General features: G+C 54.8%; 8 protein-coding genes across 8 annotated transcripts; 4 read left to right on the forward strand and 4 right to left on the reverse strand.

Annotated features, from left to right (window-relative positions):
• Positions 1-70: 70 nt before the first annotated feature.
• PG986_014861 (uncharacterized protein) lies at positions 71-3,641 on the forward strand (the record flags this gene model as incomplete). The annotated part of the gene is made up of 2 exons (XM_066851083.1): positions 71-668; positions 892-3,641. 2 exons carry the CDS (start codon positions 71-73, stop codon positions 3,639-3,641), a joined length of 3,348 nt encoding a protein of 1,115 aa, XP_066693321.1.
• Positions 3,642-4,487: 846 nt separating this feature from the next.
• On the reverse strand, positions 4,488-6,251 carry PG986_014862 (Ubiquitin-conjugating enzyme/RWD-like protein; the record flags this gene model as incomplete). Its single annotated transcript, XM_066851084.1, has 3 exons — positions 4,488-5,717; positions 5,786-6,151; positions 6,201-6,251. 3 exons carry the CDS (start codon positions 6,249-6,251, stop codon positions 4,488-4,490), a joined length of 1,647 nt encoding a protein of 548 aa, XP_066693322.1.
• Positions 6,252-7,747: 1,496 nt separating this feature from the next.
• PG986_014863 (indoleamine 2- 3-dioxygenase) lies at positions 7,748-9,304 on the forward strand (the record flags this gene model as incomplete). Its single annotated transcript, XM_066851085.1, is given in 3 exon segments — positions 7,748-8,040; positions 8,052-9,164; positions 9,247-9,304. 3 exon segments carry the CDS (start codon positions 7,748-7,750, stop codon positions 9,302-9,304), a joined length of 1,464 nt encoding a protein of 487 aa, XP_066693323.1.
• A 514-nt stretch (positions 9,305-9,818) lies between these two features.
• On the forward strand, positions 9,819-10,010 carry PG986_014864 (uncharacterized protein; the record flags this gene model as incomplete). Its single annotated transcript, XM_066851086.1, has 1 exon — positions 9,819-10,010. The coding sequence occupies one exon, from the start codon at positions 9,819-9,821 to the stop codon at positions 10,008-10,010; it is 192 nt and encodes a 63-aa protein (XP_066693324.1).
• A 643-nt stretch (positions 10,011-10,653) lies between these two features.
• Positions 10,654-11,289, forward strand: PG986_014865 (uncharacterized protein; the record flags this gene model as incomplete). Its single annotated transcript, XM_066851087.1, has 1 exon — positions 10,654-11,289. One exon carries the CDS (start codon positions 10,654-10,656, stop codon positions 11,287-11,289), a length of 636 nt encoding a protein of 211 aa, XP_066693325.1.
• A 487-nt stretch (positions 11,290-11,776) lies between these two features.
• Positions 11,777-12,088, reverse strand: PG986_014866 (uncharacterized protein; the record flags this gene model as incomplete). The annotated part of the gene is made up of 1 exon (XM_066851088.1): positions 11,777-12,088. The coding sequence occupies one exon, from the start codon at positions 12,086-12,088 to the stop codon at positions 11,777-11,779; it is 312 nt and encodes a 103-aa protein (XP_066693326.1).
• A 1,017-nt stretch (positions 12,089-13,105) lies between these two features.
• Positions 13,106-14,975, reverse strand: PG986_014867 (serine-type peptidase; the record flags this gene model as incomplete). Its single annotated transcript, XM_066851089.1, has 4 exons — positions 13,106-13,719; positions 13,784-14,531; positions 14,620-14,698; positions 14,761-14,975. 4 exons carry the CDS (start codon positions 14,973-14,975, stop codon positions 13,106-13,108), a joined length of 1,656 nt encoding a protein of 551 aa, XP_066693327.1.
• Positions 14,976-16,601: 1,626 nt separating this feature from the next.
• On the reverse strand, positions 16,602-17,387 carry PG986_014868 (uncharacterized protein; the record flags this gene model as incomplete). Its single annotated transcript, XM_066851090.1, has 1 exon — positions 16,602-17,387. The coding sequence occupies one exon, from the start codon at positions 17,385-17,387 to the stop codon at positions 16,602-16,604; it is 786 nt and encodes a 261-aa protein (XP_066693328.1).
• Positions 17,388-17,603: the final 216 nt, after the last annotated feature.

The following is a 17,603-nucleotide window of genomic DNA, read 5'->3' on the forward strand; positions in this document are numbered from 1 at the left end:
AGCGGCTCCAGGACTTTTGGTTCTTTTGGTTTTTCTTCATATTATCTGCGCTACATCCTCACATTGCCACATGGCGTCAAGCTCGGTTGCAAGTTCGCCGGTCCTCTTCGACAGCCCACCACCCGGCCTGAAACCGGCACCACTCCGCATCCCGGACCGTAAGAGCAAAGGGTCTGATGACGCCAATGACCGAGAGTTCTGGGGAACGTATGAGCATCATGCATCACCAAACTCGGAGGAAGTGCCCGTGACTCCCCCGTCGAATCGTGTCCATCCTGGATCCTTAAGCCATCGGCGTGTCCCGTCCAACAAGCTTGACTCTCTGGTATCCAAATTCGAGATACTCGATGCAGTGAACAATGCCGACGAGGAGGTTCCTTGGCTTCCTCAACATCCGAAGAACAAGCCGGATGCCGAGCCAGACTCCCGTCACTTGCCGCCACCGGAAGCGTCGACCGTGCCGCGACGAGCGTTGGAGCATTCGACGTCGTCACACGAAAAGACTAGCACAGCTGAGGATTCGTCGGACATATCACCATTGACAACTCGCCCAGGGATTCCTGTACGTCGATCGAATCTCCCACCGATCGCAGACTCGAGAACTACCACAAACATCAATGATCCGGCACCGGCAACCCCACCAAAGCAAACCTACAATCTGGCCGAAAGTGAGAAATGTTCAGGGATCCTGACCTCACAATCCAAGCGTTCTCAAGCCGGCAAGGGAGTTCATGAGAAGAGCGCTGTCTCCCCTGTATCCAGGCAGTCCGGGTAGGATCCGAGACTGGTCGCTGATCGAAGAAGACTGTTTGAGAGTGAAGAATGTATGAACACTACAGAAAACGCCACTCACGTACTATTTGCAATCGGTAGACTGACGATGCTCTCCAGATTCGGCGTTCAAGTCCCCAAAGTCACTTCTGGACCCTGCAGCGTTCAGAGTGAGCCAACCAGACGTGAAGCTTGTTGGGACGTCGCCACGTCGGCTACCAACATCCAGATCGGCCAAGAAGGCTTCGCCTATACGGACAAAGTCCCCCAGATCTTTCCGAAGTGCAATTGCATCTTTATGCGGGCCGTCTGCTTCGAGTGAAGAAGCACTGGACTTGATGAAAGCTCACGTTGTTGAAAGGGATCCAGAAACAAGAACTGGTTGCGCCGGGAAGCCGAGTGTTGCAGATCTCCGAAAATCTTTCGAGCAAAAGTCCCACGTCAATGGCTCCCAAGCATTACAACAGACCCCGACGAAGGGGAGAAGGAGTATGAATGTTTCCGTTCAGCAGTCAGGATCTTCAAACAGGGAAAAGTCGATCTCCGCTGATTCTGGGCCTGCGATGAAAATGGTAACATCGGAAGTGTCAGCTCAGGAATCGTCGAAGACACTTAACACGCCTCCTAGCGCACGTCACAGATCACAACCTGAACTCTTGAAACAGCAACCCGCGGATGGGTTTTTAAGGACACCAACCTATTCCGCCCGGGTTCTTCGTACCCCTGTTACTGGAATACCGACGAGCAAAGGCTCGCGCCAACGACAAGCAATGCTGACCAAGTCAAAGACCATGGAGCTCTCTTCGGTCACTTCATGCTCCACTAAGGGACCTGATGACCCTGGAGCCTGGGTAGCAGCTGAAACTGTCAAGGCGAAGAAAGTGCAATTGCCTTTCCCCCTCCTAGACCACGTATGCGTGACACACAAATCTGATGACGAGAATGTCCTTCTGTGCTGTGGCGACGGACAACCGCCACATGTTCAAGCTAAGCAGATATCGCACAGGCAACAGGCTGCTACAAGCTCTTCAGAAGGAAGCAACGTCTTCAACACGACATTCACCCAGGCTATCCCAGTAGAAGTTCGTCCAATCTCCAGACCGAACTCCAAGTCGGACCCCACGACGAGGCGCACGGCTAAGGTGGCCGATTTGCGCCGGCTGTTCGATCGACCGTCTCTCAGAGGATCATCGCCAACGGGATTCATGACATTCGCGCGTCGTCAACGATCCACAATGCCGAGTTTAGGGTCAGGAGATGCCACCAGGAACCACGATCTTGCTGAATACACCACATCATCCAATGAGTCGGCACCTGAGCTTACCACCGAAATCAGCTTGAATGATTTCTCGTGCAGGTTCTCCCATGACCAAAATCCCACCAACCCATGCGAAGGTGCACCACTTGCAACAACAGCCGGTAAAGAGACTCGGATGTCGTCAAGCAAGCCGAGGGCACATTTCCACATGTTGGAAGATACCGAAACTGAAACTGAGCGAAAGGATTCGCCATTGAAACGACGTATTAAACACTTTGAGCATCTTCAGGTGTCTTCCAATCCCAAAGGTCTTGCATATGGCCGGGCGAAATCACATGATGCGAACCTGCACGCTGCTTTCAAGGCATCCTCGCCACGAAGGGTGCCCTCCAAGGTCAAGAACGGTCAGTGGTTGCGAGAACGAGGCGCGAGCACCTGGCGGCGCATATCGAGTTCATTGAATATCTCGACGGATGGCGGGAACGACACTTCTAACGTGTTGTATCGTGGTAGAAGCGATCTTGAAACATCGCTTTCAACCCATAGAGATAATTCTTTTGGCTTCTCACTCCAACGCATGTCAACCCCCTTTCACCTCTCTCTTGCCGATCCACATAATACCCCAACCCATTATCGCGAGTACTCGAGCGAAGCTAGCCACGAGGCCATGATAGCCGAGCTGAAATCGCATTCATCATACCTGTCTCATGCGAGACCCTCACCGTCTGCTCGCACGCCCAAACACTTGTTGCCATTATACGCGGCACGCAAGAGTCGCGCAGCCATAAAACGCTTTACCAGCGGTAGTAACAGAAGCAGCGAGGGGTACAACATTGGACTGGATGGCTTCGTAGAAAGCAAGCCGAGCCGAGACGGCGATGTCCAACTGTTCTCCAACCCGAATCACAATATCGAGTCCGAGGATCTGCAGATGCATCCATCACCGTCAAATGAGGGAGCACCGTTGGCGCCGGTGTCTACCTTGCCCACCAGTGAGCAGCTGGCCAAGAAGACAGTCAAAGATGCAAAGAAGGCCTCGAAGGAAAAGGAGCGGGAGAGCAAGGCGGCCGCGAAGGCGGCCGCCAAGGAATCGAAAGCCAGAGATAAGGGCAAACAAGGCAGGCGCTTCGTATCGCTAGGCTCTTCGCACAAGAACGCCAGGGGCAGGAAGCCAACGCCGCATCCTAACACTCTTGAGGTCGGCAGCCAAAGTGAGGCGGATGGAGGTAGTAGCGGCAGGAAGAAGAAGCAAATGGAGCGCTCGTGGGGCAAGATCACGGCGTCGGGCTTCATGGTACGGCAGGCCAAGGTCGATGAGCTTCATCAGCCCAAGCCCCAGAGACCGGGCCAGGTCAAGAAGATTGTGAATATGTACAAGGAGAAGAGCACGAGCCTGCTGCGAATCGTCAGCGGGAACCAGAGTAGCCACAGTCATGTCGGAGGGGGAGGCGGTGGCGGTCGTCATGGCACGGCTGCCGGCAGTAGCAGCAGAAAGAAAAGGGGAATCGGCAACACCGATGGTGAGGGAGACTCTACTCCAAGATCTAACCCGGACAATGAAGATGAGAAGGCCAATGGCTCTGGCCATGGAGGCGGTGGTAAGTACATGTAGCCCACACGAAGCGCGACATTGACAAGATGGCAAATGAAGACTAACCGTAGGATTTTACACACAAGCCATGGGACAAGACGGCACTTATGAATCAGACTCGATGCCAAAAGCCCGTGCTAGCGATACCATCCAGCATTACCACAATGTCGCTGTTGAAAGTGGCACGGCGAGTCGACGTAGGGGAAGTTGCAGAAGATTCTGTTGAGCCGGTGCTCCGGAGTAGGGGCACGTTTGAGGTATGGAGCACAAACATTGAAAACGATAAACTGAAAACATTGCTACTTTTCCTTGGAGCTATGGCATAGAAACATTATCCTCAAAGACACATGAACCTGAGTGGAGGAGTAGGAGCATTGGATATGTGGCAAGGGCTAGCTGGTTTATCGAGGTCATAGAGGTGGAAGTAAGTGAGGAATATAGCATATACAGGAGCCGGGTAATCGGAGTAATGCTTCAAAGCTGTTGTTAGAACGTTAGCGAGGACAAATCAAGCAGCAGAGGTACCATAATCGAACCAAGCATCCTTTACGTCTCGCTATTCACTATGATCCATTAGAGCACAAGTGCACATTCGAAACTGTCGCGGATCTTGCCTATTTAGTGATCATCAAATGTAGGTTGTCATTGACTTCGTACTTATTAAATATCTTCGTGCTACATCCGACATCGCTTATATCCATCCATCCATTTTTTGTGCGTCTGGGTGTTTGTTGATTTCCACCCGAATGCTGTGTATGTATGTTTTGGACAACGACAACCAGGCCGCTATAACGTACGAACGATGAAAGCTGCTTGCGTCTTTCTTTCCATACTCTTGTTCCGTCCATAGTACGCAAAACTAGGTACTTACGCAACGAGCCCCATCCCTTTTCCGATCTTCCTCGCCAGCGCCTTCTTGAGGTACTGCTCGCGCGCCAGGCTGCGGACCGTCTTGGCGAAGACGGCGGGGGCGACACGGCCGCGCTCGACGGCGCGGCCCAGCATGAAGATGGTGTCGCCGAGGGTACGCTCCTCGGCGACGACGTCATAGAGCTGGTTGCCGACGACGGTGGGCGCGACGAGGAGCTCGTCGATTCCGGGCGGCGTCTGGGTGCGCGAGTTGGAGATGACGCGGTCGGCCTCGTGGAGCGAGGACTGCAGGACCGCCGTGTTGGAGCTCAGCATGGCGGATAGGGGCGCCAGATTGCTGGCGTCCGATTGCAGGTTCTGCGCGGCGGTGAGCATGGCGTTGCGCTGGGCTGTGAGGCCGGCCAGGGAGGACTCGTTTTGCTGGCGCGCGCGCATGCGGAGCGTGTAGAGGGTCGAAGCGAGTTGGCGCAGTAGGGCGTCTTTTTCTGGGTTGGGCGGGATAGGGGGTGGGGGCATGTTGGAGGGCGACGGGAGGGAGAGCGTCAGGGGCTCGTCCATGATGTCTGGCGGAGGCGGTGGTTTCGGTTTGGGCTGTATCGGCGGCTGATGCATGGGCTGTTGTGGGTGCGGTGGTTGCCAGGTTGGAGGTTGGCCAGCATATGGCGGTCCCTGGTTGCCGTCATGATAGTTTGGGCTCATGGGCGGCAGACCTGGGCCAGGTGGTGGTGGCCCTTGGTAACCGGGTTGAGGGGCGGGTTGTTGGTATGAGCCTGGCTGCTGCTGGGGGTGGAATTGCTGGCCTGGCGCTTGATTGTATTGTTGTGGTGGCGGTTGCTGTTGCTGTTGCTGCGTCGGTAAAGGAGGTGCGCTATCATATCTCGACATCCTGTTAGACGGAAGGTGTTGTGCGCCATACTGGCTCTGGCGGGCTTCGTGTGGTAAAGGAGGCAGAGGGGGCCCATTGCTGTTGATGGCCTGGCCGGGCACAACTTGGGGACCATCGTGACCTTTGGGCGGCGGTGGAGGAGGTCGATCCCCAACTGCGGGCGACTGAGTGTGAACCGGTGTTCTAGACAGCTCAGCAGGTAGCGGCGGGATCGGAGGGGGCGGTGTCGCCGTCGGTTGCTCGGGTTGGGGAGGTCTGGGTGGCTGCTGCCTCGCGATGACGGGGGGTTCTTTGGCAAACACGTCGCGCAGTATGGCTAGAAAGTCGAGTATGGAGGATTTCTGCATATGCTTGCATTAGTACTCGATATTCTGGCAAACTGTCAACGCCAGGCTTCGTTCCCACTCACATCCCAGAACTCAAGCCAACCGACCAGATACGGATGGTATATGCGACCTTGGGGATCAACATGCTGGCCTGGCCTAACCATCATGGATTCCGTTGGGGTCACGTAGGCCAGGGGCGCCTCTCGGGGATAGGCATGCGGCACCCATATTGATATGGGAAACCGGTACGTGGTTCCTCGGAAGACGACGGGTATGGTGCCAGTGAGATGGACTAGCAGTGCGGAAACGCCATTGTCGAATGTATGTACGTCGGTCCGCGGCGACAATGATGGATAGACAGATAGCGCCTGGGCTACGTCGTTATATGTTCGATTAACATTATGATATTCCTGGAGAGTGCCCGGGTTAGATCGCGTGATCATATCAAGCTGCAGGCAGATGCCGTCATATTGAATGCGACAGGCAACGTTGACATACACTGGTCAAGACGCTGTACAGCCAGTTCAGGACATGCTGCTGAACAGCCATCTTCTGCTTTTCGTCTGCAGCCGGCCAGCCCAGCGGTTTCTCATGCGCACGAGGTCGTCAATCGCATCATGCGTTGATCAAGACGAGAAGAAAGCGGTGGTGGTCAGGAAAGCTGGATGATGGATTGCGACAAGAGTCCCATGCTCCAGTTGGGTTGGAAGCCTTGTCCATGCTGCCCGCCAAGGCTGAAGTGACTGGGAGGCAGCAAGTAAGTGCAAGTGCGGATCATCAAATGGGCTGGTCCACCAATGAAAACGAGCTGAGAATGTGCTGGGCAACGCGGGCAACGCGGGCAACGCCTACTACAAGTACGGCCTACCACCGCCGATAGCGATAGCGATAAGGCTTTAACTAGCTGCTGTGCTTCCACTAAACTCGCCGACTCGCACAGAAGCTACAATGAATGACCTCACCAGCCAGACACTTATTAGGTTAGCCAGTGTCCCTTGAGGTCTGTCCCCAGCGGTGTCCAGGCGCTCTTTGTTTCAACCTCGACGCACAGATTATTGATCAGACATCGCTTGCGTACTACATACAACTCCTGCCACTACCCCAGTAACATGCAACGAACGCTACCTTCCTGGACCTCATACCTATTGGCTCGCTACTAGGCAGTCTGCAAGGCAGCCCCATTGGTGAACGAACGGCTTGCAAGCTGCCCAGCAAACACCGACATCGGCCAAGCCCGACTTTCTTTCCCACTAGGCTACTCATACGATGCACCATTTGTTGGTGTTGGAAAGACGAAACAACCAGCATCCGCTCGGCCCTGCGTCTTGGCGCCCGCCACCCCTTCTGCCGTTTGACTAGAACAGGTAGACAGGACCCCTTCTAACGACTAACACGCGTAGCTTGGGGAACTGGAGAAAAGGCGGCCCCGGCGTAGCGGAAACATTCTATCCACTTCGGGGGGCCAAATCGATCAATCATCTGCTTGTACGACGACAAGAGGTCTGCCACTGGCCAGTCCTCTTACACCAAAGGCCACTATTACAATGGACCGATATAGTGCTGCAAAGAAGGGGTAAGGATGTGGTAAGTTGGGGACGCTCAGTCAATTGATCTATAATAGCAACAAACAGGCATACAAGTACGGCGCATATGTCATTAGTCAGAAATCATACGCTGGATTGCTAAGTCGAACCCACAAAGCCGCCTTATTCCGTACGTAAAGTAAAGCCGAACACAAAAGGCCTCAACCTAACAGCCAGCCTTTCCCAACTTTTTGGGACTTGCTTTCTCCGTCCCTTATTTTTCGTCGTCTACTCTGGCCTCGTCTCAAGTATAGCCCCGTCCGTTATCTCATGCTCACGGCTTACCGGGAGTTTCGCACGGCTGAGGAGTATTACAGAATTACCTGTATACTCCTTGCGTCAGGATCCGTAACTTGAGAGTTGCCCCTTCCCCCTACCTGCAAACACTCTGCTCTATCTACTATTGCAAATATAGTTTATAGCCCTCTTCTCCAGCCAACCGTTGCTAGAGCTTTGCCCGCCATGCTTCCTCCCGTCCCCGTCTTGGCTGACTATGGCATCTCACCCGCCCATGGCTTCCTGCCGGATGTCCTGCCCTTGACGAGACTGCCGGACCCCTACTACAACAAGTGGGAGTCCATTGCGGCCAACCTGCAACACCTCATCCTCAGCAAGCGTCTGAGAGGAGTCATCGATCGTCTGCCCGTGCTCTCCACCGTCGGTCTGGAACACGACGCGGAATGGCGGAGAGCCTACATGCTCCTCACCTTTTTCGCTCACGGCTACATCTGGGGTGGCGACGCCCCCTGGACCGTGTGCCGCCGAGCATCTCGGTGCCGCTGCTGGATATCTGCAAGAGACTTGAAGTGCCCCCGGTCTCCACCTACGCCGCCTCGGTGCTGTGGAACTTCAAGCCGCTCTTCATGGGCGAGGACATCGACGACCTCGACAACCTCGCCACCCTGGTCACCTTCACCGGCTCCTTGGATGAGTCCTGGTTCTACCTGGTCTCCGTCGCCATCGAAGCCCGTGGCGGTCCCATCATCCCCCTCATGCTCACCGCCGTCGCTGCCGCTCGCCAAAACGACGCAGAAACCGTGACACGTTGCCTGCGTGGGTTTGCCGAGCGCCTCGACGACCTGGGCGAACTGCTCCACCGGATGCATGAGAGCTGCGATCCTGGCTTCTTCTACCGCCGCATCCGCACCTTCCTGGCCGGCAGCAAGAATATGCAGGAGGCCGGGCTCCCACACGGCGTCATCTGGGACGACGGCTCCGGCAAGTCCGACTACGTGCAGTACTCGGGCCCCAGCAACGCCCAGAGCTCGCTGATCCAGTTCTTCGATATCATGCTGGGCATCGAGCACCGGCCGACAGGCGAGAAGGCGGACCCAGCGTCCGAGTCGGAGCGCGAGGGTCGCATGAAGGCGCCGAGCCATAACTTCATCCAGGACATGCGGCGCTACATGCCCGGACCCCACGCGCGCTTTCTGCGGGACGTCACGTCGGTCGCCAACATCCGCGAGTTCGTCGAGGCCAACGCCAAGGCCAACCCGCCCCTCGGGATTGCCTACGATGCCTGCCTGACCATGCTGCGCAGCTTCCGCGACATCCACATCGCCATCGTCACGCGCTTCATCATCCTACCGTCGCGCCAGAACCGCGCCCGCAGCCGGAGCCGTAGTCCGGAGACGGCCAGGCGACCACAGAATCTCGCCACCGCTTCGAAGAACGAGCAACAGACCAAGAAGGTCAAGGGCACCGGTGGCACGGCCCTGATCCCGTTCTTGAAGCAGGCGCGCGACGAGACGGGCGAGCCCGCTGTCGAGGCGTGGGCTAAGCGATGGATGAGCCGCCAGGCTAAGACTGTTGGGGATGGCGACTTCTTTGCTGGCAAGCCGGAAGAGCCGGAAGTTGTCGAAGAACCAGTTGTTGAGCAGTAAGTTATTGTCCCTATCCCGGCCCCTGTCCTTGCCCCTTTTCAGGGTTTCAATGAAGAAAACTTGCTAATATGATTGCAGCGGCCTTGCTGGAACTTGGACCATTGATGATGATGTCGGTGGAATCTGCAGCTACTGATCTTTCTTGCCTATCTATCCATATCATCAAGCCGTTCTTTTTCATCAAATACAAACAAATCTGAATTCCTGCTCCTGCAAACAAGTTAGCTGAAGGCGAGGCTGCCGCTGTGAACGGTTAAGACAGGTTTCTGAAATGTTTCGTGATGCAAACTTGTGTTTCTGTGCGACTGCTGTGTCAATCCAGACTTGTAGATGAACCACGACATGCCAATCGCCCAGAATTGTTGAATGATTTTCAAGATCAACTCAGACTTACATCCTGTATTCTTTTCAGCGATGCCTTTGGCTCACTCCCTTGTGTATACCTCAATCTCATAATATCACCATCCATCTTGTGGCTTCATCCTATCACTTATGAAGCCTTCTCACCTGGAGCTTTCCGTCATCTATCGCAGCACTTAAGCCAACATCGTTTTCTTCCTCGTATCAAGGCCACCAGCCTTACGATCTACAATAAGGGACAGCAAGGCCTTCGCCAATTGCGAATTCAAGTCTAAAACATTGCGAACACTATGGAGCAACCCAGCCTCGTGGCCGCTGTCATCATCATGCTCATCTTCGTCATCGCCATCTTCCTCATGGTCCTTACGGTCTGCTGCTCCTTCATGACCTGGGACGGAGACACCGAGGGTTGTGGCTGCTGCACCGTCCGCCGAGAGGATAACAGGTCCGACTCTGAGGTGGAGATGGCCATGAGCGTCTGAGTGTTAGTGGTATCATTACTTATACTGGCAGTGGACGACGAAAGTGCGATGGATGGGTGGATGGGTGGGTGCAGTCAACCACTGCTATGATATAAGGGCGCCATGGATTGAATATGGATAGCATCGTTTGTGTATGGTGTTGTATCTCTTAACGATTGGTGTGGTTGGGATGGCTCATCCGCCCTCTATGGAAACACTCAGATCGATTCACGAGCCAGGCCTACAGTCAGATATACTTGAGAGAACATTTGTAAACTCCAGAGCCATCCTCGCTCTGAAGTCTTTAGTTTTGCTGTGGGAAGTGATTCCGCATTGAGTCCTCCTTCTGTCGCCGGTTTCATGTGGCGGGCGGCTAGCAAACTGTCGCCCAGAACACAGATGACTGACTAACATTGACCGTGAGATCTTCCGGACGTAATTCCCCAGGTTACTCTGAGTGTAAAGGGAGTTCAGGGCCACTATGGACTATACTAAAACTTGAAAATGCAAGAGGCCTGTATCTCAGGCCATCTTCCAGACTCGACATTGTCGTCTTTTGCAGACGTTGACGGGGGGTAGCCATCTCTACCCAGGCTCTATAGCGTGAGGCATAGTCTAGTACCCAACATATCTTCCGTCAAGGACCAGGATAGGGACGATCCTCATGACAAACGCCACGCTTGTCAACGGTAGCAGCTACCAGGCGACTCCGTTCCTGGCACTTCAACTCTCCAGTAGCGACAACTGCTATGCAAAGACGAATGATAGAGTGGCATCTACCTTTGTCACCTCGATCAAGCATGATCTCGATCATAGTATAGCCCCTAGACCATCCTGGTATCCCCCCTCCAAATCGACAGAGCCGAGCCCAGGTATGGCCCCGGGCTCCAACGCATCATCGCCACGGATTCGTGATGTTTTGCCGTCTACCGCCGCCGCCGCCATCACCACCAATAGAGCTCACCAACTAGAATCCAAGAGCCAAGTGGATGTTGTTTTGAATGTCGCCGCCGTTGACGAACCACCACAGATCGACAGCTCACCCTTATCTCTACCTCTGCCTCCGCCCCCGCCTCCGCCTCAGCAGGAACAGCAAGGCACTCATTCAGAGACCGTCCTCATCATCATTGTCGTCGGCGTCCTCGTATTCGCCTTGATCGTGGCGACCTGCTGCTGGTTCGCCTGCGCAAGAGGCATCAACAACCTCTTCTCTGGAACCTCATCAGCCCAACCACGCAACGGACGGTCAAAGGCATCTCGTGGTAGAACGCGAGACGTATCGCAAAACGTAGTTAGTTGAAGGGAAAGGGGGATTGGTGCGGTGGTAGATTAGTAAAAGGGAAATTCGCATCGCCTCTTGTATAGTCGAGATGATCTGATTTCGTCATGTATATATTCCTATTTCTTCTGCGAGGTCGTAGTATATACCTATAGAAACCGAGCCATTCACTCTAAGGGGAAGTCCTGTTTGCTGCAGACAGAGCGCCGTAGCGCCGTAGTCACCAATATGCAATGTAGGTACCTCCGACACCGCCCGAATCCTCCTGCTCAAGTACGTACACAGATCATCGTTCAGGGGGGATCGCATCCCTTGACGGATTACTAACACATCCATCCTATGAGCGGGGTTGATTCCCCCTTTTCTTTCAACAGCTGCCTAAAAGCAAGTAAGGTCTGCTCCTCCTCCTCCTTTAGTCTTTCCATTCCATCCCTCCACCCACACACTATCTACCATCCTTCCAATCTTTCCCATCTCACCCACAAACTATCTCTAGTCCATCCGTCCGTCAACCATCACCAACCATGGTCTCCATCAAACGCAACCTCACCCCTTCCCAAAGGAAAGCCCTCATCCACGTCAGCCTATCCGCCTCCCCCACCCTCTCCCGCAGCGACCCAGACGCCGCCCTGAAGCTGGCCCTGACGCTGTCCCTGGCGCCGGGCAGCACCCAAGGCAACGAGGGAAGGCCCCTCACGTTCGCCACGCACCGCAGCATCTGCGGCGTGACCGAGCCCGGCGAGGAGGGCGGCATCGACATCTTCGCCCGCCGCGGCTTCGGCCACCTCCGCAGCACGTCGGGCGACAAGTCCAAAGACATCTCGCTCGGCTTTTTTTTCTACACCAACGACCGGTGGCGGAGCGAGTCGGACGACCTGCGCGAGCGCGGGGTACGGTTCGTCACCATCCCCGCCGCCCCCGCCCCCGATGGTCAACGCCCAGCAGCAGCAGCGGCGGCAGCAGCAACGACAACGGTGACGCACACCCTACCCTGGTCCCGCATCTTCCAACGGGCCAACGCTAGCGAGCGCCACAGCCGGGACGGCCTCGTCCCCGAGGAGGAGTTCGAGCTCGGCATCAACCGGCGCTACATGGGCACCATGTGGTGGTGCTGGGGCGACCTGGCGACGGACCTCCGGGACAAGCGGTTTCACGTGTGGCAGGAGAGCCATATCCTTAGTCACAATCATGACGACGAGAAGAAGCCCGACGAGGAGTTCGTCAGGCGGGGGAACTGGGTCCTCGGCGAAGCTCCCCTGTTGCTGGAGTGGGTGAATACTACCGAGCGCGAGGGCCAGAGGGTCCGGGTCCGGATTGTGGAATGATACCTACTGCAGTAAGAGGTTGGTATGGTATGTACATGCCAAAAGTTTCTCGTGCGTAGGTAAGGAGGTAGCCTATGCATTGCTACATTGTACAGAGCTCCGTTCCGTCCGTGATAGGCTGGGAGAATACTGCATTGTTTGTGGTTTGATGTCATTTAGCATCGCTCCAAGGCGGTATCGGGTAAAATACGCATGCCCTCATGGTTTGCGTGCCACCTAACGGTAGAAAACCAACGGGTAATACCTATGCCACATTTTCCCGTTGACCTGCTGCTGTATTGTGCCCATGTTGGTATGACACGATTACGAAGTAAAAAACAGCTGTCATCATTTCCGTGTTGGAGAAGACATACCCGAAAACATGCAACGAACCACAACAGCAAAGATCAAAGCTGAAACAGACTCAGCAAGCAAGTAAGTTGGGACTCTTTATTAGTCATTAGGTTGATGGAATACACACATTAGGTACTTCTCTATCAATAGTGTAACTCTAGCCACAATAGCAGCAGCATCTAAGAGATGAAACGCACCTCTCTCTTGCTCTTCTGCTTGTAGAAGTCGTCAACCCAGCTAGACATCTGCTCCACCTCGGCGTCCGCAATGGCCTTGACCTCGGCGTTGGCCTCCCAGTTCTGGCCATACAAGTCACTGCAGTGGTTGCCGCCGGGAATTACCCATATGGGAAGCTCCTTCGTGCTCTGGACGGGGCCGCCGGGCCGCGAGATGTTGGAGCTGACCGTGACGTCCAGCCAGGGGTCGTACTGGCCATTGGCGTACATGAGGCGCTTGGTGTCGGTATGGAACCACCCGTCGGTCCTGTTGTTCAGCATCTCGATCGTTTTGCCCTTGAGGATACCGTATCCGCCCTCAGAAGGGGGGAACATGTAGGTACACTGTTGGCGGAAGTATTCCACGTCCACCTTGCGCGAGACAAACGAGGGTGTCCCGAAGGGGGCCCCTGTCTGCCACCACTCGAAAGGCTCGTTGCAGAGCATCCACATCCACGTGCGACCAGAGACATTGTCGACCCGGGTATCCTTGTACATCAGGTTGTTTTCCTCCTCGTACTTGTAGCACTCAGTGTTGTAAGTGCCGTTGAATCCGTCCAGCCCATAGCTTTCGCATGCTGCAATGCTTTTGTTAGCTCATATGAGTTCATAAGGAGTATTGGGAGATTCCGAAACACTTACTACCGGGCAAGGATATCTCTACAAACCACTTAGCATATCCGTCCAATGCCTTCTCTATGCCGACACCGTTTTCATTCGAAATATACGTCGCATTCGTCGCGTTTGGAAATACGTTCTCGATGTAGTCGCAGAACTGGAAGAGTGGAACAACGCCCTCCTGCTCCAACGTGTAGAACTGGGAGCCTTGCCATGTGCCAGGGCCAGCTAACAAAGCATTGCCGAAGTCCTTGTCACCAAGATCGCCAAGCTTGAACCTGTCCTTGAGCGCTTGCTTCTCCTCTGGCTTGCCATGGAACAAGATCTCGTCGATGTGGTCGATCACGGCGGTCAGGTCCTTGGTACAGTTCTTGGGCGCCCTTACCATGGCGGGGTCGTAGTAGGTGTAGAAGTCGCTCATCGCCTCGACGACACCGCTGGTGCCATGGTAGGCCCAGAAAGTGCCCGGCTCCAGTCGCTCTAACCAGCCAGCGAGTGCACCCGGGTAGGAACCTCCGGTGAAGATCCAAGGTGCCTTGGTAGGGTGACTCTCGCCACTCTTGTCGAAGGGCTGATCGAAGTTGTTGGCGAAGTAAGTCAGGTCCTTGAGAGCGTTGTCCAGTGTGTGATACTGCAGATTCTGGACAGTGAGGTCCTGGAAGGGGCTGCTTTTGCCCCAATAGCGATGCTCCAAAATAACAACAGCGGCACCCATCTTCTCGGCCATGAGACCGCTCAGCCGCTTCTTGGTGGTGTAAGTTATGTTGAAGCCCTGGTGAGCGTGTTAGCGAGGGAAAACATGAAAAAATTGGCGCCCAGTTGGAGTGCTATTGAAAGGCCATGCATTGCTCTTTACTTACATCGGCCGCCTGTTCACCGGGTGTAGTCAGGATGATAGGCGAGCCCGGGCCCTTCCAGTACTGGGTTCCATACCAGAATCTTTGTCGTGTGTTGTTAGTTAAATTTCTGCCACAGCCAGAGCGGGTGTGCAAGATACTAACCTCTGCTCAAAGGTGCCCTTGCTGGGGTCCGAGTGATCCAACTGCTGATCAAAGGTGCCCCAGCCGTTGGTCCCATTGATGCCGAGCAGCTCGGTATCCTGTAGAAGGCTGATCTCGATAGGCCCAACTTGCATACCACTAGTATGGCGGAGGGCAAGCACCGGGGCCAGAGGGGCGAGCAGTAACGCCGCCGAAGCCGAGAAGGTGAGTCTCATTGTGCCTGGGTATTGGAAGGGAGGCTGACAAGAAGAGCAGTCTACCGAGGAGGCCTGGGAGAGAGCGAAGGGAAAGAAAAGCAGCGTACAGGAGAAGAGTGCTGGGCACTATATACAAACCAACATTGAATGCATGATACCAATGCGGATATGGGCGTGCCTATCGTTGACCTACTGTATCTTCCCCGCCTCGATGTGACCTTAGCCGAGTGAGGCAACTCGCAGAGGAATGAATCAATGGCCGTGGATCTGGACAATGAGCCGAGATGAGAAAGACCCGCCCAGGCTGATCGTCGCCAATCGGGTCATTGGCTGCGGCGGCTTGCTGGGAACGCACCTTCCTGTTCGGGCAGTCAGCAACATGGCGAGTGCATGTCGAGTCTCCCGAGACCAGAGTAGGCGTGCCCTAGACGACTGCAGTGTCTGACAGATCCCTGCATAAGTGCAGTCAGTGTGCCCGCCTGTCAGTTCGGTCTGCCGTCCCGTTCCGCTGCTGTGGCACGCCGCGCACACACACACACACGGGCTTGCGATATCGCATGGTCACACCTATCAGGCTATGGATGTGAGCCAGACCACAGCATCAGCTCATCATTCATCGCAATTTGCAGGGCTAGAGACGAGACGACCAGAAGCGCGGTCTGCTATGTCGCACTGGGAATGGATCAGCCATGTCATCGCAATATCGAGATAAGGACCACCACCCCTGCAGCAGTAGCAATGTGTGGGTTGTTCGCCAGAAGGCCGTTGGCTTCATGCCGAAGTTGCTCCTCCAAGTCATGTCCCGGCATGCACATGGTGTAGTCGACTTACGACGTAGTATATATTCTAGAGCGTTCCCGGGTCGAAAGCTTACTAAGGACTGGACGTACTGGAGGTATTTTTGGCTTTGATTAGTTGCACCTATTTCCCAGTCAGCATGCGCCCGTGCTGTCACAGGCCCTGAGGCTCTGTGTTGGCGGAAGCACTTGTAGTGACAAAAGTGACCAAAGTGCCAACGGATAGGAAGCACATGGCGCGACCTGGTGGTGCTTTGTTGCGCCAAAGAGAGCAGCCGAGAACTAACTCGGCGGCGCACTGCACCACCAGCTCTTATCCTGGCAGAACCGGATGCCGAATCGGATTCCATTTTGCACATCAGAGTCAGATCGGGTTTGGTAAACAATCCCATTGGAGGTGAATTGTTTACCCCTTCAACTCTGAAATACGGCACTGGCTGTATGCATAAAAATCATTAGAAGCAATTTAAATGCTCAGATTGTGACGGCGAGAGTTTGCGCTGGCTTTCGTAGTGCGGAACATTTATTTAGGCACAACTCTTGAGTAAGTAAGCCGGTAAGGCAAGGAAGGCAAGAAGGCATTAATTGTCTACAGTAACCTTAGGCGCTGGGGAAGTCGCCGAGATGAGCGCTCAAACGTTATTTATTCTAGGCAGGGGCCTGCCCTGCCTGGACCTTGGCACTACTCTGTTCTGGCCTGAGCTCAGATGCTTCTGGGCGCGGAAGATATCTACCTAATCCAAGAACTAACTACAAGTGCATACTCACTTTCCTCATAGATGCAGTAGGGGGTAGGACTAGCCCACGTAGTCACCTGGAGGCTCAAGATGGAACAAACACCCATCTCCTACCCAGGTGACATGCCGGGAGGGTTGCTCGAGTAGTACTGTCGAAGCTCTTTCGTGCCCCTTGCGCTATTATTGATTGGGTCCAACAACCAATCCGGGAACCAGTTGCTCAACCACCTACATACTGTGGACGTAGCACCCCGCCAGACAGGCCCTTGGGCACCCCCGAGGATATCGTCGACCAGCTGCCGCGCAACTTCATCAACGGCGGTTAACCCAGCCCGCGTCTTTCCTTGGCGTATTTCTGCAATGATGGGTCGAACTGGCTCAGAGTATGAGTCGGACGGCCTCTGGAACGGGCCTGGGTGCGAGTTCTCGACGATCGGAGTATCGACGGCGCCAATAATGGCCGTGACCACGCGCACACCAAGGGGCTGCAGCTCGACACGCAGGACTTCGGATACTTGCTTGACGGCCGCTTTGGAAGTACTGTAGGTACCTCCCCAGGCAATGGCGAGGTCCCAGACAACGGAGCTCTGGTTCACGATGACCCCTTGCGCAGCGATAAGCATAGGCGCGAATGCCTGGGTGACGGCTAACACGCTCCAGAAATTGACGTCGAAGTGTTTCTTGGCCTCGCCGATATTCACGTCCAGAAGCGGCATCAGAAAGTCTCGACCGGCATTGTTTACGAGAATATCCAGAGTGCCGCCAGTTCGCTCCTTCACGTGCTCTGCGCAGCGGGCGATGGAAGCATCCGAAATGACATCAAGCTCGATGATCTCGACGTCGCTTAGGTCTCGCAGAGTTCCCGCCTTGGATGTGTTTCGGAGCGTTGCGAACATGTAGTAGTCCTTCTCGCGAAGATCTTGGCCATGGCGGCTCCGATGCCACCATCGCTGCAGTCTGTTATATGAGCCGTCTTTTTGGAAATCGCCATAGCGCCCGGTACGCAATGGTGCTATTGTTTTAAATGCCACGGTGGGGATGCAGCAGTGAGAGGTGCCTTATAACAAGAGAGACAAGAGCAGTGGACTAAGCATCCGAGGTTCGAGTTTAGT

Source organism: Apiospora aurea (genome assembly GCF_038362705.1).
Source record: "Apiospora aurea strain CBS 24483 chromosome Unknown utg000010l_segment0_segment0, whole genome shotgun sequence".
NCBI classification, from domain to species: domain Eukaryota; kingdom Fungi; phylum Ascomycota; class Sordariomycetes; order Amphisphaeriales; family Apiosporaceae; genus Apiospora; species Apiospora aurea.